This window comes from Giraffa tippelskirchi, chromosome 3 (assembly GCF_054371585.1).
Source record: "Giraffa tippelskirchi isolate mGirTip1 chromosome 3, T2T-mGirTip1v1.2.pri, whole genome shotgun sequence".
Classification (NCBI taxonomy): domain Eukaryota; kingdom Metazoa; phylum Chordata; class Mammalia; order Artiodactyla; family Giraffidae; genus Giraffa; species Giraffa tippelskirchi.
The window spans coordinates 120,976,388-121,003,828 of record NC_137277.1 but is presented as its reverse complement, the minus strand read 5'-3'; the positions used below and the strand labels follow the sequence as shown (position 1 = coordinate 121,003,828).

The window sequence follows — 27,441 nt, the reverse complement described above, 5'->3', positions numbered from 1 at the left end:
GTGTTCTACAAGAGCCCAAGAACCCACTGACTACAGATTGCTGTTGTCTGTTTTATTGATGAAGGGATGCATTGAGTGCATGACTCAGCACAGCATCTGTGTTGATGAGAACTCTGGGGGTTAATTCCACCACTGCTTGGGAGCAGGGTGATGGCTTCTCCTAAAACAATATGAAAAGAACATATACTTTACTCCTCTGTATATGAGGGCTGTAGTAGCCTCTTCTTTTTGTCTTTTTTTTTTTTTTTAATCTAGGAAATTCACAGTCAGACTTGCTCCCCAATTTCAGCAGTTCTCTGGTAAATGTTTATGGGCAATAACTTCTATCCTTGACAATCTTTCTTACTGTTTCATCCTTTTATCACCTTTTATCTATCAGTGTATTTTTCTAACATATGTAACATTTTTCTAACATATCCTTTTTTTGTCTTTTACCTATCAGTATATTTTTCTAACATTATGTATTGTGGCAGGTCAGGAAGATCCCCTGGAGATGGAAATAGCAACCCACTCCAGTATTCTTGCCTGGGAAATCACATGGACAGAGGAGCCTGGCAATCATGGGATCACAAAGAGTCAGACACAACTGAACGACTAACATTCATGTTTACCCTAGATCTCTTTACCACGGTGTAGAATCTTCTTATGTCTTTTGGGAAACCACCTGCAGGATTCCTGCAGGCACATCAGATTTGATATTCTCTTAAGGAAATTGTCGTAATCCTCTTTTGAAAATCTGCCCCTCTTCCTGTTTCTCCTTTTTGGTCGAGGGGTCCCATCAGCTCTGGAATCTGTCTTTTCTATCTTATCTTTCTCATACATTCCATCTAATTGGTAACCAAATCCATCACACCTAGCCTGTAAACTAAATTTTGAAATTTCTTCTAGTCCTTTCATTTACCAGTACTTGTCTGGAATATTTACCTAGTTTCCTAACTGGCCTCAATTTTTCTGTGATCCATTTTGTTCACTGATGTCAATTATTTACAGTTCATTTGCTCTCCTGTGATTCTTATTGTTATTTACAGAATGGGCCCCTCACATGACATTCAAGGCTCTTTATAATTTGCTCCCCAACCTACATGCTAAATCTCATCTCTGTCCGTTCCACCCTCCCCTTTATGTCCTCCATTGTAGCCACTGGCCTACTCCCTGGTCCCAAATACAAAATGCATTTCAGCACCTAGTTCTCTCAGCCAGCCTGAAATGCCTTCCTGACATATTCAAGCCCTTTTCCTCTGGCTTATCTCAGATGTTACCTTGTGTGAGATTTCCCTATTTTTTTTTTTTTTTTTTTCTCATCACAGAGGAACTAATTGCCTTCTTCTAAATCGTTCCTTCTCACTTTCTTAATACCACTGTTAGAACATTCATTGCCTTATTTTGGACTTTGCTGCATATGCTGATCTTTCTCCCCCAGTCATGGGATCCTCAAGGAGTTTGACTGAGTAGGAGGGAGTATACTAGGTATCTGCCAAACCTGCTCTTAAAAACAGAGATAAACTATCTGGGGGACTGTGGACAGTGCACTCACACACAGAGTCCTTAGAATTGATAGCGCCTTCCATGGGTAAGGGCTTCCCAGGTGGCACTAGTGGTAAAGAACCCATCTCCCATGGGTAAGGATTGAAAACATGGAATAATTCACGTCTGACCTTACAATATTATTAACAGTATTCTATATACTCTCTTTATGATCTTGAACATTTATAATGCCATTTTGCTAAAAGTTCTAGTGGTTGAAGTGAGTTTTTGTAAGCTCTTTACAGAAGAAACTTACATGATGTTCTTTTTTTTTTTTTTTCTCTCTTAGGAATAGGAAAGTCAAGAGGCTGAATTCTGAAGAATGTTTCCGAAGTGTAATCTGGCTGTCACTGGCTGGGTATGGAGGAGCATGAGGAAGCTATTTCTGTTACTTTCTCTCTTGCTGTCCCATGCGGCTCATTTGGAAGGCAAAAAGGATAATCAGTTCATCTGGAAACCAGGTAGGAATGTCCTGGATGTTCCTTTGTTCCATTTTCATTAATGAGAAGAATATTCTTTCCATTCTTGTCCTTCTTACTCATGGAGGAGTGGGAAATCTCCAGAGAGGAAAAAAAAGTTTCTCTTTATAATACATTTGATTCTTATTCCTGTATAATTGTCACTTCCATCCATGATGCTTATTATCCTTCTGAATTTTCATGTTGTTGTCAATTAAAGTTATGATCTCCATAGTTACATCTTCTTCTCCTTTGTCAATATATCACCACTGTGCAACACATTTGTAGTGAAAATGGCATCTGAATTTAGTTGATATCCTTAGCTAAAAATGATTTGAAATATTAATGTATGTCTCTTTCTTTTACAGTATAAACTAGCTAGGTATTTATTATTGTACATTTTCTAGCATACATTCTGTATACCTAAGTTTTGAAGCATGGAAAATTATCCCAACATTTTTGCCCATTAGTTGTGATTATACAGTTGCCTTAACGTGTTTGGAGATCCTTAGCTACCTTGTACAGGAGTATGTGAATAAGTTGAGGTTTGGAGACTTGCATATAAATTATGTTCTTTTCTAAATATTTCTTTAATGTACCTATGGAAGAGCACGGTTTAATTTTAAAGGCTAATACTTTATCAGCTTAAATTATGAACCCAAACATCTTGGCTCTTTGTATCACTGATGTTTTTCTTTGTTGTAGATTTTAATCTTCTTCAAGTTTCACAATCAGATCATTTAAGATATGTATTACTGTTTCAAGAGTCCATTCTAGCAAATATAGATAACTTACACACCTAATATCTTAGAATTGGAAACTGTGATGTCATAGAAGATCTATGGTCCTTGGAGAATTTTCATTTTAGACTCATCATCTATAAATTAAATAGACTGCAAACATATTATGTCACCATGGAAATATGTATAAAAGTGATATTTGTAATATTTAAATGGCTTTGCAAAAACGAAAGTGAATTATGCTTTAAAGTAAATTAAGTAAAACCCCAGCACCATTAGAGATACAGTCTGGAGGAAATTTAATTGCATTAAAGCCCTTATAAATTAATTTAATTGTGGACTCTAATACCACATTAGTGGTTTTCATTTTTTACCTCACAGTAGTTTTAGAAAGCTTTGGAAATAGTTCTAAAAGTCAAGATTGCATTTTTGCAAAGGGGCTATTTTATTTTAGTCAGAAAAGACTACACATTTTATCATGTATAAATAAGCACATTTATATGGCTGTACTCTGGTCTAAAGTTTTCAAAAAAGTGCAATTAAGATGGAAAGTAGAAAATCTGAAACGTGAATGGGATGTATTAAGAAAATGGATTTATTTTGAAGCAAATTTAAAAAATAGGTCGGCTTTTCTAAAAGTAGGTCAATGGAACAAAATGGCACAGACCCACTCTACAGTGAGGGACACTGTGGTAACTGTCACATTTAAGTTTTAGAAGTGAAAATCCTGCCCATCAGATGCTTTGCACTGTTCAAAATGAATATCCATGTCATCACTCTCATTTTCCCTGGTATTCATTACTTCTTTCTCTCATTTATGTGCCATCAAAATGGTAATAATGTATGTTTTCCTGTATGGTTTCATTTATAAATTATGAATTTATTCCTTGTATGTCATCAGTCATTTTAAAAGTAAAAAAGATCTCAGAGATATAAAATTAAAAGCCAAAGTCTAGGCTATGTATTCCAATTTCTTATATATCTTTCAGAAATATCCCTTGCACATGTAAGGAAGTACCTCTCTATGCATAGTTGTGTGTATAAATCAAACAAAATGCACACACATATGTTTTATTATTATTACTAGTTATGGTTCTGCCTTCTGGATGGGAAGCTGAGTGTGGAATGGTAGAGAATGTGTATCTGAAAATTTCTGATTTGTACATACCTATGTGTACATATGAACTTCTCTGGTGGCTCAGTGGTAAAGAATTCTCCTGCCAGTGCAGGATATGCTGGTTCAATCTTGGGTCAGGAAGATCCCCTGGAGAAGGAAATGGCAACCCACTCCAGTATTCCTAGAGCCTGGGAAATTCCATGGTCAGTGGAGCCTGGCAGGCTACAGTCCATAGGATTGCAAAAGAGTCGGACACAATTTAACGATTAAACAACAGCAACATGTATGTACAGGCAAACAGTGCTTCACACAATCAGAATCATACTTGGCGGAATCTTACTCTGCATGTTGCTTGCAGCATGTAATGATGACTTGGTGAATATTACATACTAGTGCACATGGGTCAATTTCATCTTTTATTGGTTACATAGTTTTCTTTTGCAGTTTTATAAATTTATTTAATCAGTGCTCCATTTGCTTATCTATTCTTCCTCTATTGCATGGCCATTTCACTAGCTTTTAGTTTTTTGTTATTATGAATATTACTGACATGAATGCACCATTCTTTTAAAGGTAAGCGATAAATCAGTTTGAGAAGTCATATGCCCTAGAGCAATTCTGGGTCATCACTTTGAAAGACAACCTTAGGGCTTTCCCAGGTGCTGCTAGTGGTAAAGAACCTGCCTACCAAAGCAGGAGGTGCCAGAAACATTGATTCAACCCCTGGGTCAGGAAGATCCCCTGGAGGAGGGCATGGCTACCTACTCCAGTATTCTTGCCTGGAGAATTCCATGGACAGAGGAGCCTGTAGGGCTATGGTCCATAGGGTTGCCAAGAGTCAGACATGACTGAAGCAAGTTAGTCTGCTTAGAATCTGTACCTACTTATGCATGATTTATTATATTTTATTTGAATTAAAAACTCAATTGCAGTTGAAATTAGCTGCATTTTTGGAGTATATTATCAAACCCAACAACTCAGGTCCAGTATAATCTGAAATTTGAACAGACTTCCATGGAGACCCAGATAAATATACCTTATTTTAGAAACCTAGAAACCATTCTCTCTATTTAGATTGTAGTGCCAGTTGTTTAAGCTCTTTGCTTGTATCTATTGTTTTTTCCGCATCCATAGATTAGGTGTTAGTCAACCTCAGCCAAATCAGAGGCATTTCTAAGTGTGTCTTGGCTGTGGAAAAACAATGGATTGATGAATAATAAGTGAGTGATATATTATGTTGCTATGTTTTCTCTACTAAGAGAGAGTCTGGTGAGGTACAGGCTGTGGTGTCAGTGATCCAGCAAGGCTATTGAATGCCTGTCATCATGATGATGAGATCCATTGACCTATATTTAGTGTTTGGCCAAAAAAGAAGGATCATGTCAGCAAAAATATCATATAAGGAGTGATGCTGTTTGTTGTTTTGAGTAAACATATACTATTGCTGTCTGCTTGCTTCCTGGAGATGAGCAGATTATGGTCTCTGAAGCTATGATAACTAGTGATCTCTTTAAAAATTCCTCAGTACTGGTTCTGAGAGGTTGCTTCATTCTTCTGATCCTTGATGAGACCTCACTATGTGCCAGGTGCTCTTACAAATAAGTTGAGAATAAAGCAGACAAATCTTTGATCCTCATGAACAGATTAACAGTCCAGAAGTTAAATGTAGAGTGTATTGGTTGGTGATTAGGGCTTAGAAGCAAAGGTAAGGAAAGGAGGAGGGATATGCAATGATAGAGGAGAGATGACTATTTTTTTGTAGTTTTTACAATTTATATTTTATTAGAATATATTTGATTTGCAATGTTGTGTTAAGTTTCAGGTGTTCAGCAAAGTGATTCAGTTATATGTATATTCTTTTCCATATAGGTATTACAAAATATTGACGTATTACAAAATATTGAGTACTCAAAATATTTGAGTAGCAAAATATTGAGAACCCTCTGTGCTATACAGAGGGTTCTTGTTGTTTATCTGTTTTATGTATAGTGGCGGGTGTATGTTACTCCCAAATTCTTAATTTATCCCTCCTCCCCACCTTTCCCTTTTGGTAGTCATAAGTTTGTTTTCTATGTGGGTAAGTTTGTTTCTGTTTTGTAAATAAGTTCATTTATATAAATTTTTAGAGTCCGCACATAAGTGATAGGCGAGAGAGTGACATTTGAAATGGGTGGGCTAGGGGCTCCCTCACTGAGGAAGGGAATTTGAGTAAAGACCTGAAGGAAGTGAGGGAGCCAGCCCTGGGAATATCAGGATGAATATTCCACAGCAAGAGAACCACAAGGGCGAAAGACCCTGAGACAGATGTGGATGTGGCTTGTTTGAGGACCAGAGAAGAGTCCAGCATTCTGGAGCAGAGCAAACATGGTGGGCAGTGATGGGAGGTCAGGTCAAAGGGGAAAGGGCACCCAAATCAGGTATGTCTTTATAGATCAGGATACAATTTTGGCTTTTGCTCTTGGGTGAGATAGAAAGGCATGGGGAGTTTTCAGAGAGTGGTGACATGATCTCTTTTTTTCTTTTATAATACTTAAATAGGATTATATTGGGTGATCAGTGGAGGAAGTGGAAACAAGGAGACTAGTTAGGAAGCTACTGTAGAAATAAGGACAGTTGATGATAATAGCTTGAACCAAGGTCATGTCAGTGAAGGTGGTAAGAAGGGGTTGAGTTTTGGCTATATATAAGGTCTGGTTTTCAATTAGGGAAAATTTTGCCCAGCAGAAGACATTTAGGATTGTCACAACTGGTTGTCACAAATGGGGTATGCTACCAACATCAAAGTAGAAGCCAGGGATGTTGCTAAATATGCTAAAATGCATGAGACAGACCCCACAACAAAGAATTATCCCTCTCCCACTTGCCAGTAGTGCCCAGGTTGAGAAACAGTGTTTTAAGGTAAAACCATCATGATTTACTGATGTAGGGAGGAGGAGGGAAAGAGATACAAGGTCAGTGTCCTGAAGCTTTCCTCTGAGCAGCTCTGAAAGTGGAGTTCCTATCATTTAACCTGGGCTGACTGGGAAGGAGCCTGCTTGGGGGAATATGAGGAACATGGCATAGGACAGGTTCAATTTATAAGCCTGTTGGAAATTCACATGGACATGTTGATCAGGAAGTTGGGTCTGAATTCAGGAGGCAGGTCTCTCCCAGAACCAGATGTTTGGAAGTCCACATCAGCGAGATAAAATTTAAATGTACAATGTTAGAAATGTAGAGGCAGCCTTGAAATCTGTAATCCTATGTAGGTAAAGGGTAAGTTTCTAATGTACTTCCTTGGGGCCAAATGCCATTTAAAAAAATTATGATGGTAAAATACACATAACATAAACTTTACCATTTTAACCGTTTTAAAGTGTACAATTCAGTGACATTTAGTATATTCATGGTGTGTTGGAAACATTACTACTATCTAGTTCCAGAACATTTTCACTATTCCAAATTACATTTTACAAGTATTTATAAAAAGACCAGAAAACTATTTGCTGTGGATAATGAGGTCTGAAAGGAAAAAAAAAAAATCCATATTTGTCTCTTTGTGAGAGGTTCTTCTAATGGTCTTAAGTCATACTCAGAGATCACTCAGTATACTAGGCAGAGTGTACTTTATATACTTTGCACACAGGGAGACTCACATTCAAGTCCCGTGGATCTAGGGAGGAGAAAGTTCTTTAATTTCTCTGAGCCCTATTTATCTATCAAAATGAGAGCAGTACATACTTCAGAGAACTGTTTTGAAAATTACAGTAAAACAAATGTATAGAAAAACCTAGTGTATAGTAGCTACTCATAAATGTTAGCTGTTATTTTTATCATTGCTGTATATTATTTGATGTTTGAAATATTTATGCTTGCTTTTATGTTATACAATTTTGTATAGTTTTTTCCTTTAGACTCAAAAGAGAGGTGAGATCAATCTGACAGCTATATGTACTTTATTCGTAAATGATCACAAGTAATTTGTCTGACTTTTTAGCTCTAAAACTTTCTATATGAGACTCTTGGAAAGTTTAATTTCAGTAGATCCTTCACAGTGAATAAAAAGGGAGAAAAAAATGACTGTGTTCTAAGAACTAAGTAGATAAGTCAAAATTAATCAATCTTTTGGAAGAAAAAAGATTATGAAAATGATGTTGGGTAAGAAAAAAGGATCTTAGATTAATATTTAATTATAGATTACATAATCATGTTTTCAATGTTGAAAGGGCTTTAAGGAAAAATGGTATTTTATATATTTGCATATATTTAAATTTAGGAATCTTAGAGACGGTACAACTTTCTTAGGAGAAAGCTGATTTTTTTTTTTACTATGTACTAGAATTTTGTGAAGTATTTCTTCTGAGAATTTAATCAAATTGGAATCATTTTGGTTACATCTATTGATATTAATTTGTCTTAGCACCATGTGTGTAATAAATTCTTAGTGGTGTTATTTCTGTGATATCAAAAAAAACATAGACTTACATGGCATGGCATTCACTTCTAATCATTTTTCCTTGGAGACCACAAGCACTAATTTTATAATGCTCTCAGTAAGCCAGAAAAAGTCTATATTACCTAAATAATTTGAACTAAATTACTCTGTTTTTTTCTACATAGTACTAAATGGAGACTTTCTGAGGAAAGAGATGTTATTGATTTTATTCACTGATACATTCCCAGTACCTAGAACATGAATAACTGTTGCACAAAATATCCCCATCACATTAAGTACTTGTAGAATGAGGGCCACTGTGTGTGTGTGTTTGTGTATTTATGGAAGTTGAGAAGTAAAGAATAAAGAGACTGAAGAAATAGAACATAAGATCCTTGTTATTCTAGAACCTGAAATATATGTTGAAGAGAGGATATGAAATGATGAAAACCAAAGTCAACCTTATAAATCAGTAAGCATGAAAATTAATGATCCTTATTTTCTTGTTCCTTGGTTCCAGTACCATTTTTGATCATCTCTAGAAAAGGTTCTGAACACAACTGTTATAAAAAAAAAAAATAGGTACACAGAGTAAGAAATTTATTTCTGTAATTCTTATGTTGAGATATTACGGTTACATGTTGTCTTCTATTTAATTTCCTCAGAGACAGCCAGTTTCGACTTTTTGCTGTTTATCCTTGTGTTTACCTCCATATTTCTAAGTAATGTACTCATTATTGATGTTCCTTGATTTATGTGTTGAATATTTGCAATTGATTTTCTCTTATGTTAGTTGAGACTTTCTCTCTCATCTACCTGCCTCTTTCCCTACTTACTGCCCCCCATAAAAGCAGTTATACCAGAATACTTATATCGATGAACAGTGACTGTATCATTATTTCTACATAGATACCGTTCTCTGCTGAGTCAAGCAGTGTACTACTGCCTCCTTTCAACTTGTTGTTTTATATAGAAATTAAAAATTACCTCATCTTTTCTTTGCTTTGCCTTCTTCGAGTATACTGCTGCTTTCCTCCGATGCTCCAGTTGATGCGCCCATTATTAGTTTTTGAAACATCAGCACAGCTCTGAACACTCTATTATATTTTTTCTTTGGGAGATATTTCCACAGCCCCGTGTCCTTATATTTTTTCTTTGGGAGATATTTCCACAGCCCCGTGTCCTCCATTCAGTGTGGACTGCTACAGTTTCTCATCCCAAACCCCTTGTTTTCCTGGTTTTGTGTTTCTCTGCTTTTGTTGCTTTATTTTCTAGAACTGCTACAATAGGATACACTGGAAGTAGTTTTTCATGTCTGAAAGGGTCTCTGCTTGTCATATACTTGACTGATAGCTTGGGTGTAGAGTTCAAGGTTAAAAAGCACTTTTCCCTCAGAATTTTGAAGGTTTTGCTCTACTGTGTTCCAGCTCCCTGTGTTGTTGCTAGGAAGGTGTATGTCGTTTTGATCTCATCTCTGTATGTTACGTGTTTGTTCTTTTCCTCTTTCTGAATGTTCTTTTTATCCACAAAGTTCTGAAATTTCTTAATTATGTACTTTGGAGGGAGTCCTTTCACTTTTATTTTATTGGCCATTAGGAGAATATTTTACCAGTATGCTCATGCTTTGCAGTTCTGAGATTTATTTTGTGTTGTCTCTCTTCCTTCTGAAACACCTTAGATAGGTGTTTTACCTCTCTAATTGATCTTCAGTTTTCCCGTTGTTTTTTTTTTTTACTTTTTTTGCATTTTTATTGTAATTTGTAAAATATTTATTCTGTTTCATCTTTCAAACCTTCCTTTGAATATTTTTTATTTCAGTGAGTTCTATACTTTAAAAAAATTTTTTTTAAAGATGTCTTTGATGTGGACCATTTTTAAAGCCTTTATTGAATTTTTTTACAATATTGCTTCTGCTGTTTACATTTTGATATGTTTGGCAATGGGGTATGTGGGATCTTAGCTCCCCAACCAAGGATTGAACCTATACCACCTACACTGGAAGGCAAAGTCTTAACCACCGGACCACCAGAAAAGTTCCTGTTCTGTACTTTTAAAATTGAATCTTCTTCACAGATGCAGGGTGCTTTCATTTAGAGGATGTTCATAATAATTTAACTGTTTCTTCTTTATGCTCTGTACCATTTATGCTTCCTCTAAATCTATTTTCTTCTTTTATTCATTTATTTGTCTGATCATAGCTTCTACTGTGGGGAGCTTTCTTTTAATGTCTATTGATCATTGGCTATCTCTTTAGTGTTTTCGATTATTGAGGGTGAGACGTTAAAAGCTGATTGACATTCTGTGTACCTGACTCAGATGTTTGGGCTTCACTGTCAGACTCTTCTAAGTTGTGAGCTGGCTTTTTTATTGGAAGATGGGTTTCTCAAAAGTTCATATCCATCAGTACCTGAAGGTCTTTTCTTCAGGGCTTATTGTGGGTGTTATTTAAAGTGAAGGCTAAGCTGCTGTAACAATGATGATCCCAAATATATGGCTTAAAAAAATTAGTAGCTCCTATCTCACTCATGGGAGAAGGCAGTGGCAACCCATTGTAGTACACTTGCCTGAAGGATCCCATGGACAGAGGAGCCTGGTAGGCAGCAGTGCATGGGGTCGCTAGGAGTCGGACAAGACTGAGCAACTTCACTTTCACTTTTCACTTTCATGCATTGGAGAAGGACATGGCAACCCACTCCAGTGGTCTTGCCTGGAGAATCCCAGGGATGGGGCAGCCTGATGGGCTGCCATCTGTGGGGTTGCACAGAGTCAGACATGACTGAAGCGACTTGGCAGCAGCAGCACCTCACTCATGAGAAGGGTTCATCGTGGTCCAGATTGTCCAGTGGTTCTGCTCCTTATGTTCATTCAACCACAAAGCTTTCTTCCATCCTGTAGAAGGACATTATCCCTCTTTGCCCATTCAAGCTGGATCCCAGACATTTCCGTATTTTGGTGATGAAAAGAGCACAGAGCTAAAATCTAAAAAAGACATTTCAACAAATGACATATAAGTTCCATACATGTTCCAGTTCTAACAGCCACTCCAAAAGTGGTTTCAAGCAATTGAAGACTGTCTTCAATTTGGCTTTTGCATCTGGGGGTGGGTGGGTGCAGCTGGGTGTTCTCCCATGTGTTTGGATAAAGGCAGAGGGTGGCTCATCTGAAAGGCTTCTTTATCCACTTATCTGGTACCTGGACTGGGAAGACTCTCATACAGCTGAGGCTGTAATGATGGGGACTCTCTCTTCACATATCTTTCTCTGTGTGGTTGTGTCCGCATGTTCTCTCTATATGGAGGCTGCAGGGTGATGAGAGTTCTTACATGATAGCTGAAGCTTCCAAAGAGAAACAGACAGGATTGCATGGCTTTTTCTAATGTAGCCTAGGAGTCATTCACGGTCACTTGTGCTGCATTTTTTTGGTTGGAAGGGTGCCTTTAAGCAGGGGACCTAGATTTCATCTTTTGACTGGAGGAGTGGCAAAGAATTTGCAGATAGATGTTTTAAATTTGCCATGATCTATCATTTCTGGTCATATTCCATTGGTTAGAAGGTGCTCATATGGTTGCTGCTAGCCACAAGGGAAGATATGAAATGTAGTTTAGAGTCGGACAGCCATGTGAGAAGGGAAAATAGATTCAGTCATGATTAACAGTCTTCATAACAGGGACTATTCAATGTTTGGATCATTCAGGGATTTCCAGAGAGACAGAGGGAGACAGAGAGGGAGGGGGAGGGAGAGGAGGGATGGGATTGACTTAGTATAAGGAATTGGCTCATGCAGTCATGGAGACTGAGAAGTCTGGAGACCAACAGGAAAGCCGTTGGTGTAGTCCAGCCTGAGCCCAAACACCTGAGAACCAGGGGAACTGATAATGTAAGTCCTAGTCCAAGTGCAGGAGGAGAGCAGTGTTCCAGTTCGAACAGGAAGAGAGTAAGTTCTTCCTTCATTTGTATTAATATTTTTATCCTATTTAGACTTCGAACAGATTGGATGATACACACCCACACTGAGGAGGGCCATCTGCTTTACTCAGTCTACTGATTTAAGTGTTAATCTCATATGAAAGGACCCTCATAGATACACCCATGAATAATGTTTAGTCTGGGCATTCTGTGGTCCAGTCAAGTTGACACATGAAATTTACCATCATAGTGTCTCCTGAAATGAACCCTGCCTACACTGGACTGATGATAAAAGAATAAGGGCAGAACCTTAGCAGAAATGGCTCAACACTTAGTCCTCAGCATTTCACTTAATTCCTCTCTTTTAAACATGATACCTCATCACTCTCTTTCACTTTGTGTGCCTGCCGCAAAAATGTCCTTATTGAGTGCTGAGTTCTGTTGTCTCTTTTCCTACAGATGTTAAGAAAGGGACAGAGCAAAGGGCTGGGGGGACAGAGGAAAGGATTGTGTGTGGGGGGCTAATTGATTTCATTTATAGGCTCTAAATTATCCCCCATTTCAAGCCATAAGCCTTATTACTTTTTTCCTAGGGTCTCTAGGATTCAACTTGCCCAGAGTTCTGCTAGTATAAATTAGCTTTTTCTGTTGTATTCATCTGTGGGCAGAATCTCCAGTTTCCTTCACGTTTCAAATTACTTACTGCTCCTCTACCTGCTCCGAATGCTCCAAAGTTCACTGCTACTTGTTCACCTCTAGCTCTGTATTTTTGGCCCTTATTGAGTTTTATCTTTTAATGCCATTACTGTCATTTCTAGAGAGTGTCAGGAGAGGAGTGAAAAAAAATATATATGTGTGTGTGTGTCATGTCTTCCAAGTTAATTGGACATCTTTAACATGCTTGTCCTAAAACTTCTGTTTTAGGATATTTATTATGGAATAAAAGGATGTTGAAATGTTAATTTTTTTGTGGTGATTGACTCCCTTATTCTGTTTGGGCATGTACTACAAAATCTGTTTATAACAAAACTGACCAGACTTTTCCCAGGTTAAAATTTGTTTTAATTTAAATGTTCACTCGGTCTGTATGATTGGTTCAGACTGACCTGTTGGATTAGAGATAAATAGGGGAACAATTTCTCCCTAAAGGTCAGACTATCAGTGGGGATTTCTTTATGACCCCCCGAAAATTATCTTCCTTCAACTTTTCTTTTCATGGTAGAATTCAAATATTTAACATAAGGTTGAATTAGTCTTATCTAGGAAAATAGAGGATTCCATTCAAAGAAATAGAGGAGTCAAAGATGAAAACAAGTCTGAGCTATCAAAGTGGGATTGAAATATGAATTAAAGACCAAAAGGCAGTATTACAAATTCATAAAGCAACCTGAAAAACTTACGTTGTAAAGCTCTTCATGATCTTATTTACCATGAATCACTGACAACGTTGGTTGGAATTAAAGAAGGGGAAAAAAAAAGAAGCCTACCTTCTTGTGGCTTGATTATGGATTTACTCAGTTCATGAAGTTATTTTGATATATGAACAAAGTTCTCCAAACTATAGCCACAGGTGACATCTGTGTGATAGATGTTAGTGCCACAGATAATATCCAAGACTTAATCAGAGAAATAATTTCAAAAGTGTGTGTTTAAAAGACATATGTACCTCAGTGTTCATAGCCACACTGTTTACAGTAGCCAGGACATGGAAGCAACCTAGATGTCCATCAACTGATAAACGGATAAAGATGTGGTATATACCAATGGAATATTACTCAGCAATAAAAAAGAACAAATTTGAGTCAGTTCTAGTGAGGTGGATGAACCTAGAGCCTGTTATACATAGTGAAGTAAGTCAGAAAGAGAAAAACAAATATAGTATAGTAGCACATATGTACGAAATCTAGAGACATTATATTGATGAACCTATTTACAGGCAAGGAAAGGAGATGTAGAGGTAGAGAATGAACTTGTGGACACAGTAGGGGAGGGAGAGGGTGGGACAAATAGAGAAAGTAGCATCAACATATATACACTACCAGGTGTAAGATGGACAGCTGGTGAGAAGCCGCTGTACCACAGGGAGCCCAGTCTGCTCTCTGTGATGACCCGGAGAGATGGGAGGGGAAGGGAAGGTAGGCTGGGGAGGGAGGGGATATATATATGTACAATGCAAAAACTAACACAACAATCATTAAAAAATTTTAATGTAAACAAATAAAATGAATGCAAAAAAAAAAAAACCACACCATTCATGTTTGCTACTTTCTTTAATACTATATCTGTTAAAGCTTATTTTCATAGCAAGTGTATGAATATGAATTAACCATCTCATCCTTTTGTTTCTTTTCTTCTTTGGAATTACTATGGTAACCAAACTGTGGTTCCTATAGGGAATTTGTGATATTATTATCCCCTTATCTTGATTCTCCCAAAAGAGAAGAATAATAAGCTGTTATGGAAATAAGTAGCTTTATCACCCAACAGTGAATTTCATTCATGGATACACTTCACTACAAAAGCAACACAACAACTGGTAACAATAATATATGGATATGTTTTTTTGTGTGGATTTTTCCTCAAGGTTAATAATTTTTTTAATTGAATGCAGCTGCTCAAGAATTTTTGTTGCTAAGTATGCTCACTTTTTGAAAACAAATGCTTCCTTCTAAATCATTTTTAGACAAATGTTTTGAGGCTTAATTACTTAGCTGTATTTGTAGAGAACCTGTAAACAATAAAGATGTTGGCTCCATATACTAGGTCGGGTGATGGGGTGGTTCAGATCACAGATACCAAAGTCAAAACTGTCTAGTGCTATGTGAAGGTCTGTGACCTCAAACTTATGCCTTTACTTTCTCATCAATAAAATGGGAATAAATGAAGGAGTCTATGTAAAGCATAGTTCATATTCTATACTACATACTCAAGCGTACATTTCTTTTTTTTTTTTTCCCCCTGGAAGAACTTCTTTTTTTTTTTTTTTTTTATAAATTTATTTATTTTAGTTGGGGGCTAATTACTTTACAATATTGTAATAGTTTTTGCCATACATTGACATGAATCAGACATGGGTTTACATGTGTTCCCCTTCCTGAACCCCCCACCCACCTTCCTCCCCATCCCATCCCTCTGGGTCATCCCATTGCCCCGGCCCTGAGCCCTTGTCTCATGCATCGAACATGGAATGGTGTTCTGTTTCACATATGATAATATACATGTTTCAAAGCTATTCTCCCAGAACGACCCACCCTCACCTTCTCCCTCAGAGTCCATAAAATTGTTCTATGCATCTGTGTCTCTTATTCTGTCTCGCATATAGGGTTATCGTTACCATCTTTCAAATTCCATATATATGCATTAGTATACTGTATTGTTGTTTTTCTTTCTGGCTTACTTCACTCTGTATAATGGGCTCCAGTTTCATCCATCTCAGTAGAACCAATTCAAATGTATTTTTTTAATGGCTGAGTAATATTCCATTGTGTATATGTACCACAGCTTCCTTATCCATTCGTCTGCGGATGGACATCTAGGTTGCTTCCATGTCCTGGCTATTGTAAACAGTGCTGCGATGAACATTGGGGTACACGCGTCTCTTTCAATTCTGGTTTCCTCGGTGTATATGCCCAGCAGTGGGATTGCTGGGTCATATGGCAGTTCTATTCCCAGTTTTTTAAGGAATCTCCACACTGTTCTCCATAGTGGCTGTACTAGTTTGCATTCCCACCAACAGTGTAAGAGGGTTCCCTTTTCTCCACACCCTCTCCAGCATTTATTGCTTGTAGACTTGGATAGCAGCCATTCTGACTGGTGTGAAATGATACCTCATTGTGGTTTTGATTTGCATTTCTCTAATAATGAGTGATGTTGAGCATCTTTTTATGTGTTTGTTAGCCATCGTATGTCTTCTTTGGAGAAATGTCTGTTTAGTTCTTTGGCCCATTTTTTGATTGGGTCGTTTATTTTTCTGGAATTCAGCTCCAGAAGTTGCTTGTATATTTTTGAGATTAATTGTTTGTCTGTTGCTTCGTTTGCTATTATTTTCTCCCATTCTGAAGGCTGTCTTTTCACCTTGCTTATAGTTTCCTTTGTTGTGCAAAAGCTTTTAATTTTAATTAGGTCCCATTTGTTTATTTTTGCTTTTATTTCCAATATTCTGGGAGGTGGGTCATGGAGGATCCTGCTGTGATTTATGTCGGAGAGTGTTTTGCCTATGTTTTCCTCTAGGAGTTTTATAGTTTCTGGTCTTACATTTATATCTTTAATCCATTTTGAGTTTATTTTTGTGTACGGTGTTAGGAAGTGTTCTAGTTTCATTCTTTTACAAGTGGTTGACCAGTTTTCCCAGCACCACTTGTTAAAGAGATTGTCTTTTCTCCATTGTATATTCTTGCCTCCTTTGTCGAAGATAAGGTGTCCATATGTGCGTGGGTTTATCTCTGGGCTTTCTATTTTGTTCCATTGATATATATTTCTATCTTTGTGCCAGTACCATACTGTCTTGATGACTGTGGCTTTGTAGTAGAGCCTGAAGTCAGGCAGGTTGATTCCTCCAGTTCCGTTCTTCTTCCTCAAGATTGTCAAGCATACATTTCTACCTCAAGATTGTCAAGCATACATTTCTATACTCAAAGTATTACATGATGAAAGTCACATTAAGTACTTAATTAGTGCTGCCTTTTTATTTGTATTTAATGGATGCTACTCTAAGAGATTATTTCCTATTCCTCCCACCTGATATGTGGAACTCAAGTTAGTTTGGATATATAGAAATGCAGCTATAATGAATATAATTTCTCTCAAGATGTTGTTTGCTATTCTTTTTCTGCATTTTAATGTTCTAAAATAAGTTATTTTAAACATTTCCATTTTATTGCTTATTTCTATTGGCCTTCATCATGCACTAGCTGTTTCAAATATTGGACCTCCAATAATATATTTGTTTATAGAATTCTTTTACTGTTTTTCAAAGCAAAGCTGGAGATGTTATTCAAAATGATTACCAAGTAGAATATGGTCTTAAAGCTTTCTAAGAGCCAAGAATGTGTAGCATGTTTCGCCAAACTTAGGATTGAACTTAGATGCATCTATATGACTGACTTTCTTCATCTTCAAATTAGGATGAGAAAGATCAAGGATGTGAGTGACAACTTTATATTTGATGATAAGTTCAAAAATTAACATATTATAATACATCCTCTTTTATTTATCTCACACGGTCCTGACAATAGCCTGAGATGTTCTGGGAAGGGTAGGGAAGAAACCAAGTTTGAATAGCATAGATATTAAGTGATGGAACCAACACTAGGCCACTGCCGATTTCAAATTTTGGTTAGGTTTTCATTATGCAAAGGTTTTTCCTTGTTTGAAACTTTGAACTTAGAGCTACTTATGGTCTTGCCATTCTCAATAGATAAGGCTTGTGAATCAAAGAATTACCACTTTTTATTCCTTAAGATTTCACGTTAATTGATTATCAATTTGGTTGTTGATAATCCAGATAAATGTTTTATGCCAAGTGGAGGCTTTTCTGCAGCATTCTATGCTGTTACAATACTAGTAATTATTAGCATGAAAGAATGCTTCTTTTTTATCAACTTTATTGAAGTATAGTTTATATGCCCAACATTTACCCTATTTTAATTATTTTTACTACATTAACCAAGTTGTGCAATTATCACTACCACAAAACTATTTACGGTTAATCCCTATCCCTATTCTCCAGCCTTAGGCAAGAACTGACCTAGTTTCTGTCTCCATGAATTTGCCTTTTCTGGATATTTCATGTAAATAGAATCATACAGGAAGTGTTCCTTTGTGATTGGCTTATTTCACATAGCATAATGTTTCTGAACTTCATATTATAGCACTATCAATGTTTCATTCCTTAATATTGCTGAATAATATCATATTCTGTTGTATTGATATGGCATTTTTTTTAATCCATTTACAAGTTGATGGACATTTGGGTTGTTTTAAATTTCTTGGCTACAATGGATAATGCTGCTGTGAATATATGTGTACCAGTCTTGGTATGATCATACATTTTCATTTTTATTGTGAGTGGAATTGCTGGGTTGATGCTTAATTTTTTTAAGAAATTGAAAGCTGTTTTCCAAAGTGGCCAGAGCTTTTACATTACCACCAGCAATATATGAGGGTTCATATTTTGCCATACTTTCTTGCTAACAATTGTTATTGTCTATATTTTTTATTAAATTTATTTTAGTGGGTATGAAATAGTATCATAGTTTTGATTGGCATTTCATTAATGACTAATGATGATGTCTTTTCATGTATTTATTAGCTATTTATATACTTTCTTTGAAATGCCTATTCCAGTCCTTTTTGCATTTTTAAATTATATTAGTTGTCTTCTTGTTATTCAGTTTCAAGAGTTCTTTTTATGTTCAAGATACAAGACCTTCATTGGATATGAGCTTTGCAAATATTTTCTTCCTGTCTGTGACTTGCCTTTTCAGTTTTTAATGATGTCTTTGAAGTACAGAAGTTTTGAATTTTGAAGTTCAACTTATCAATTTTTCCTTCATTTATAGATTGTACTATAGCTAGGAAATCTTTGCCTTATTCAAGCTGTCAGATGTTTTTCTTATGTTTTCTAAAATTTTTGTAGTTGTGACTCTTGCATTTAGGTTTGTGATAAGTTTTAAAATACTTTTTTTTTGTATGATGTGGGTAAGGGTTTAAGTTCATTTTGGGGGGCATATGGATATCCAATGTATCAACATTGCTTATTGAGAAGACTATACTTTCCTCATTGAATTGCCTTGACATCTTTGTGAAAATCAATTAACTGTAAATATCAGAGCTTATTTCTGGACTTTGAGCTCAGTTCCATTGATCTATATGTCTATTCTTATGCCATAACCACGCTGTCTTGATAACTGTAGCTTATTTTGATAACCTTATAATACATTTTGTAATTGGAAAGTTCTCCAACCTCATTTTATATAAAAATTCCTTTTGCTATTCTAGTCTTTTGAATTTCTGTTTCCATTTTAGGATTTGTTTGTTTATTTCTGTAAAAGCTTGCTGAACTTTTGATAAACGATTATGCCCAAATCTATAGTTCAGTTTAGAAATAATTGCTATCTTAGCAATATTTAATCTTTAATTTATGAACAGGGACTGTCTCTTCATTTCTTTTATTTCCCCTAGTAATATTTTGTAATTTTAGTGGATAAGTCTTATACTTCTGTTATTAAATTTATTCATAAGTATCTTATTCATTTTGAGTGAAGGTGTTCTCTTAATTTGATTTTAAGATTATTTACTGATAATACAAAGAAATGAAGTTTATTTTTATATTGATCTTGTATGTTGCCAGGATTGGTTATTAAGCTTATTATTTGGTGATTAAACTATTCTCTGGTTTAAAATTGTTCATACTAGGGAACTATGTAGAATTTTCTGGATTGCCTGGATCTTAAATGTAGGGGTAAAATTTATTTGGACTACTTCCTGCCTAATAAAAAAAGAAGCTTGTAGTGTGTTACAACTCACTTGGGATATAATAGTGGGAAACCGAGCCTTTTAATGATCTTTGCTACCTCTCACGCCCAGAGGTTTCTCTTATCACCTTATCAAGGCAAAAATCTTTTTTCCAGCCAATCAATAGGGAACACATCCTTTAAAGTATCAGTGAACCATGTTACAAAAAATACCCTTTGTTACGTGAATAGACTATTAAAACATAGAAGAATTTATGTTTATATTAGGGTTTTTTCTTCTTAACACACCTCTACCAATAGCAAAGATTCTGTAATAAGTGAAAAGCTCTGATTGCCAGCTGAATTGGGAACTATTCTCCATCAACTCCTTCTAAATGCTATTTTACTTAGAAAAAAAAAAAAAGACAGCTGAACTTGGTCAGTTTCTTTTAGCTTATATATATTTAAGGGTATCTGGCTTGTATGGAAAAAATGTATTGTTTTTCTGTTTCCTAAAACTCTGTTTAAAGATCAGTCCTGCAGTCTGTGTCTGGTGCTCTATTATTCTAGCCTCTTGAGAGTTAAGTGTCTTGTTTCTGTTTTAATATTTACCTCTATTGTGTATTATTATATGCTCCAAGTAACTACTATTTATCATTTCAACTATATAATGTAAAGTTGTTTATTGCACTCATAAATGTGATTTTAAAATAGTATTCTGACACTGTAACTTTTATTCTGGGGACTCTTGTCTAGTTTTATAAGATAAATCTGTTGGACAGCATATTTCAGTTAACATAAACTGGTTTTTTTCAAGAGTATGCCTTAAGTTTCCAGTGAATCAAGCTTTATTTAGTGTCCTAAAATAGTGGGAGGTTTTTAAAAGTTCAAAGAGTAGCAATACTTGCATTTCACTGGGTTTTATGTTAAAGCTGGAAGTTGGGTTCCTAAAATTGTTGGTGGGGAAATTTAAGAATTATGAATAACTAGATATTCATGTGTTTGATGGGCTTCCCAGGAGGCACTAGTGGTAAAGAACCTGCTTGTCAATTCAGGAGATGTAAGAGACTTGAGTTCAGTCACTGGATCGGGAAGATCCCCTGGAAAAGGGCATGGAAACCCACTCCAGTATTCTTGCCTGGAGAATCCCATGGACAGAGGGGCCAGGCAGGCTATACTCCAGAGGGTTGCAAAAAGTTGGACATGACTGAAGGGGCTTAGCGTGTGTTTGATTCTGAAAAAATCCTAATATATTAGGAAAGGAAAAAATCCTAACATATTATAAACATAAATTCTTATATGTTTTAATAGAAATGCACATGTGTTTAGTACTTACCAGCCTTTATGTTAATTTCAGAGAATCAGAAGGATTTTGATATTCCTAGAATACTGCATGATAAGTATTATATGTTAAGATTCAATCATAGAATAATTTAAATAAAGTATAGGTACTATAGGACTTCCTAGGTGGTACAGTAGGAAAGAATCCACCTGCCAGTGCAGGAGCCACAGGACACACGAGTTCAATCCCTGGGTCAGGAAGATCCCCTAGAGTAGGAAATGGCAACCTGCTCCAGTATTCTTGCCTGGAAAATCCCATGGATAGAGGAGCATGGCTACAGTCGTTGAGGTCACAAAGAGTCAAACACAACTGAGTGACTAAGTACAAGCACATGCACGCACACACACATATGTTCTATCATTATTAACATGTTGATAACATGCTTATGGATACTTCACTGGCTGCCTTGGTAGTGCAGCCTTCTGAACATAGCATGTCTGGTATGGCTGATCATGAAGAATGACTTTTCAAATTAGAATTTAATAAAAAAATTTCCTGGTTTGAACATGAAGCTCTACTCCCTGTGTGATGAGTGGTTTCATTTCTTTCTCAGCAGTTGGGTAATGATTATGGCTCCAGATGCAGTGAGAGTGATAAAGAGATTGATTAATTTCACTTGAAAGGCCATGTGTTCAAAGAGCATCCTATTGGAGTGCCATGAATGAGGATCTGACATCTTTGTAGTGAAGAGATGTACCTTTACTTGGTATCCCACCAGTGCTAGGAACAGGATCTCCAAACCAATGATACTTATACACTTGATCTATAAAGTAGTGAGTCTGACTCATAAACTAGTGCACACTTGTGTGAGTATATCTGTTCTTGCTATCTCTCTCTGAATTTGCAACAAGCTATTTGTGACTGTTGAAAATGTTCCTTCTGCTCCTTTACCCTAGGGATGTCTTTCAGTTGAGTGTTGTTATTGATCAATAGCACCAAAGTTACTGCAGCTGCTGCTGCTAAGTCGCTTCAGTCATGTCCGACTCTGTTCGACCCCATAGACGGCAGCCCACCAGGCTCCTCCGTCCCTGGGATTCTCCAGGCAAGAACACTGGAGTGGGTTGCCATTTCCTTCTCCAATGCGTGAAAGTGAAAAGTGAAAGTGAAGTCGCTCAGTCGTGTCCGACTCTCAGCGACCCCATGGACTGTAGCCTACCAGGCTCCGCCCTCCATGGGATTTTCCAGGCAAGAGTACTGGAGTGGGGTGCCATTGCCTTCTCCGAAGTTGCTGCAGATCCATGGCTTAATTTAAGACACACACACAGACATAGCACATAGCTCAGCACAGCACAATGAAGACTTGCTCTATTTTAGTGTGGAAAAACATTTTCAATATTAAAGCAGTGTGACCATAGTCAAAAACCTTTTATTACATTTTATAAAAAAAACAAACAAAAAAGGATCTATTTATCTAATGCTTTGTCAGCTTGCATCTGTTTGATACTTCATAGTTTCAAGGACCACTTCTTATCTTAAATATATCTTTTACATACCACTCCCTTTCATTTTCATATATTCTGTAATTTTTTTAAATAAATCTTTTATGACAATTTAGTAAGAAGTAACTGAACATTTAATTTTTAAAAGAAAAATAAAACATCCATCAACATTTCATCAAATTTTGATGAAAGAAAGATAAGTATGCACAGCTGTGATTTTAGCATGAAGCTTAAACTTAATGAGTTTTGTTTCTGAGTCTGAAAATGAGTGGATGTGTACCCCTGAATAAATAAAATACATGCATCCTCCTTTTGGAAAGTGTCTCTTATATACAAATCTCTCTTGCAAGGCATGAAGTGAGAGGATTGTATAAATTGATTATGCTTTGAAGACCATCATAAGAACTTATACTCAATGCTTCTGTAAATCAGGAAAGTATTTTCATTCCTTGGATTTGCTGATTGTTTTAATAGAGAAGTTTTGATCTGTGATGTCTTAGCATATTTTTTTTTTCTTGCCTTTCTGGTTGAATGATAAAGGTTCTATTCATGCAGCAAATATTAATAGTTCTTGAGTGTTACTCTGTGCCAAGTGCTATGCTGTGAAAATTACAGAGTGGAGTAAGACACAGCTCCTGTTTTTAGTAGGAAGGTTGCCATTGACTGATCTCAATGTGGAGCAAATAGACCATGGCCCACAAAGACCCATTCTCAAAGAACACCAAGATTGCTCCTCTAAGTTATATTGATGACAAAACTTTGGATATTTTAAGAATACATCCTTTCCTTAGTGCTTCACACATTTTTTTTTTAAAGCTCTGGGATATTTTCTGAGAAAATCCAAGTACTTCCTAATCATTCCATTGTGAAACAGACAAGGCCAGTAAAGGACAGTAACAAGATGACTGGAAAGGGGATGTTTGAGAAGAACTTAACAGATATTTAAACATTCCTCAGCACTTAGGTAAAAATTTTATAATTTATTGAGGATGTGACTTTAGCTGTCTAATTAAGTTTTTCTGATATTTTGAAGACATTTCCATTAGGGTGAATTTTGACAAGGAGGGATGCTTCCCAGGGAGTTTTATCTGGAACACTCAAGAAAAATATATATCCTCAATAAGAGTTTCACAAATCAAGGGTACATTTTTTAAAGTATTTTTGAAGATAATTTTATACTCAATATTAAAGCCACTCATGCATTAAAAGGTAGTCTTTGCCACCTCATTCCATTTTTGTTGGACTCTCTGATTTGTTTGTCCTTGATTGATTTTGAAATAGATGTGCCAGCTTTCAGAGCAGGAGGATGATTTAATTATTTCAGAACCCAAGGCCCAAAATCAGATTTGATGGTGTGTTGACACAGAGTTCAGGATGAGTTAGTGAACAGCTGTGGTGTATATGTTACTGATATCTGATATCCCCATGGTGACCTAACAGTGGTGCCTTTCCTTTTAGGTCCTCAGTTCTACATGTCAAAAGGTTGAATTTATTGCTTGCTCTTAATCTGGGATGAGTTCATTTAAATCTCATCATGGAAACTGGGGGCTGATAGGTAATCTAGAGCTCAGACAATGGAAGAGATGACAAATGCAAGATATACTTAATTTCCTGGATGGGAAGGAGCCGCACTATAGGATGCTTAAATTAGTAGCCTGAACACAGATGCCACTGCTGACACCAGAGGTTAGTTAATGTACAATGCATTTTTTAGTAGCTTCAAAGTTATTATGAATTATTTGGACCTTTATGAGACATGTGTTTAAGCATACATTTTCATAGAATTTTAGAGCTGGAGGATGGAAACTTGAGATCAGCAAACCTGGCCTTCTCAATGACAAGTGAACAAACTGAGGGCCAGGAAGGCAGCTTAGAGTATCAAGGATGGGATGCGAGATGGAGGATTTCAGTCCATCCTTCGCACTCCCTTTTAGGTATAGTTCACTTTCCTCTTCCACATGGGCTGATGATAGACCAGAGCCTGGATGTTGGGGAGCAGATAGTGGATTTTAGTGGTTCCTATTCCACATTCCATAGTCTACATAATAGCAGGTCATTAAAAGTGGAAGCTGAAATCAGTGAATTCAGTAGAGAGTCCTCAGGAGAAAAGATGGATGAAAAATATACCAGAGATGTCCAGAATGGCTTGCCAGAAGGTCAGGATTCTTCTCTCATCATTAGATAAAGGAGGAGCATCTGAGACCCTGGACCGGAGTTGGCAGCTCTAGAACCTGATGAAGAAAAGTGGCTACTTAAAAATATTTATGTGGAGGAAAGCTCATTTAATTTTAATTTTTCTTTGTTTCTTTTTAAATTGAAATATAGTTAATTTGCAATGTTATGTTAGTTTCAAGTGTACAGCAAAATGATTCAGTTATATATATGTGTATATATATATTCTCATATATGTATGTGTATATATATATATCCTTTTTCAGATCCTTTCCATTATAGGTTATTACAAAATAGTGAGTCGGGTTCCCTGTGCCATACAGTAAGTCCTGTTGTTTATCTGTCTTATTTATAGTAGTGTGTATGTGTTCAGCACAAACTCTATGTATCTCTCCCCTTACCCGCCTCTACCACTATCCCTTTAGTAACTATAAGTTTGTCTTCTATGCCTGTGAATTCATTTCTATTTTTTTTAATAAAATGAAACTTCATTTTAAAATCAGTGCCAACAAGTTTAGGCCAGGACAGAGACATTTCCAGATTGGATGAAACTGGTTTGTGTCTGAGCTTTGTTCTTATTAGTTTGTGAGTGTGGGCTACTTGTGCATCCTCCCCATGCTTCAGCATTCTCAGATCTGTCTTCCTTCCCCCATTCACTTGATAAACATTTATATAGCATTTATTATGGTCTCTATCATATTCTTTCAAATTGGGTTATTTATATGTACCCCAGAAAGCTGTTTTAAAATGTGAAATTGGATAAAGTAGTAAAACATTTAGCAAAAATTAGGAGATAAATTTGAGCTGGAGTTGCACTGTTGGCATGTGGTACCATCGTGGTACCTGGCTGAGGCTTCCTGTCCCGTGGCAGGGGCCATCTCTGGCCTGACCGGGACTCCCAGGTGCGGGGCAGCTGGGGCTGAATCACTGATGGTGCATCCCAGTTGGGGAGGAGTGAGGAGTATGGAGACTTTAAAAAACCTTCAGTGATTAACCTTCAGATCTCACTGGGAAGTAATCTTGGAACAGATGAAATAATTTGGACAAAGGAGTTAGCACAAACTGAGAAAAAAAGAAAAAAAATGCCTCCAGCAAATGTATGTTTCATTTGATGTAATTTTGTTTTTGTTCATCTGAGAGCTTCTTTAGTGTAGTTGGTGTAGGGATTCCTCAGACTCTTACAGGGCTGGAGCCAGTACACCGCCTATTTTTTCAGCTAAGGAAACTGCATCTGTGGGAAGGGAAGTGACTCTGTGATGGACCCTTTGGCTTTCATTTCATGTTTGTCTAATGTGATCCTTATAGCAGCTTTAGGGGATGTATAGGTAAGTTATTATCTCCACTTCCGTGTGGGTTGCTTAAGATATTGCAGGAAATCATTGGTAGAGGTGGAATCAAAATCCAGCTTTCCAGATCAGTGATTGGGTGCTCTTCTCATCATCCTACTTCACTGGTAGCGAACTTTGCAAAACTTGACCTTCATTCCTTCAGCTGACTGTCAGATATTTATGAGGCAGTTGCCATGGTATTTACTGTTATACATGCTAGGCCCTGAGGGTTCACTGATGATATCCTTTTATTCACATTCAGGAAGTTAACCATCTAGTTGGTTACATAGCACATTAAGCAGACAATTACAGAAAGAAAAGCCAGCAGAGATATCAAAGGCTTTATGAGAATACTGTATGAAAAATACAGTATTGGACAGTGGAAAAGAGCTATCATCATCTGCATACCAGGCACTGTGCTAAATGCTTTGCACAGATTATTTTATGACTTAGAAGTTTTCATTGGTCCTGAGTTAACATCTTTTTTTTTAATTTATACACACACACACACACACATATACATGTATCTTCATTTTTAAGCTAAACAAGCCAATCTGAAAAGGCTACACACTGTATAATTCCATTTACATGACTTTTTGGAAAAAGCAAAACTATGGAGACAGAAAAAAGATCACTGGCTGCACCAGGTGGAGCACGGAGGGTTTTTAGGGCAGTTGAACTATTCTGTATGACACTATAATGGTCAACATAAAGCACGTTTGTCAAAACTCATAGACTGCACAAGACCAAGAGTGAACCCTGCAGTAAACTATGGACTTGTCAATATAGGTCCACTGATTATACTACTAAGTTAACATCTAGGTTTATAGTCATCCCCCCTAATCAAGATAGTGCCTGTTCTCTCCATATATCAGGAATAACACATCACTTTTTGTTGTAGGCATATAAACCAGTGATAACCAATTTGAGACAAATTCCTCATTATACATTGAGACATATATCCTGGATTATCTAAAATCAAGGGAATATGTAGGCTTTTGCAAAGACAGAAAAACAGTGGGAGTCAGATGGAAGGGGACATTTGCAGTTAGCATGAAAACATCTTTACATTGGGGCAGGGAGGGAGACATGCAGGTGGCTCTGAATGTTGGAGAACAATGGAAGACACTCCCAGCCACAAGCAGAGTCAGACTGGGACATTTTCCTGTGAATGTAAAATGAAGTTCTCGGTTGCCGGTGGGAGAACCCAGCCTCAGCATTCTGGACCATTTATTCTGGTCTCCCCCACTTTCTCTGCTCTCCTTTTTGTGACCTCTTTTCTCATTTCCTCTCCATTTCTTAATAAAAGTCTTTTTACAGTATTCTTTTTACAGTATTCTTTATTTCTGTGTTTATCCTATTTCCCTTGTTTGGGGTGAATTTTTAGGGGAATCTGAGGTTAGGGATGGATTTTCAGTATTCAGCTGCAGGCAGATATCCTGTGAGAGTCTCTTAACTTAAAAAATATCTGGTCTTCCAATGTGTGTTCTGAATATTGTATAGATATAAAAAGTATGTATCTTTATATATATATGTATATATATATAG

General features: G+C 36.6%; 1 protein-coding gene across 5 annotated transcripts in view; it reads left to right on the top strand.

The window, feature by feature from the left end:
* The window catches only part of THSD7B (thrombospondin type 1 domain containing 7B), a 1,641,422-nt gene that overhangs the window by 770,860 nt on the left and 843,121 nt on the right, over positions 1–27,441 (top strand). For all 5 annotated transcript variants that reach the window (XR_014079260.1, XM_081579094.1, XM_081579097.1 and 2 more), the window contains one exon: positions 1,814–1,985. Coding sequence is in view for 4 of the 5 variants with exons in the window: in XM_081579094.1 (XP_081435220.1) it covers positions 1,847–1,985 (139 nt within the window). In the remaining variant the exon portion in view is untranslated. The remainder of the gene's footprint in view (positions 1–1,813; positions 1,986–27,441) is intronic.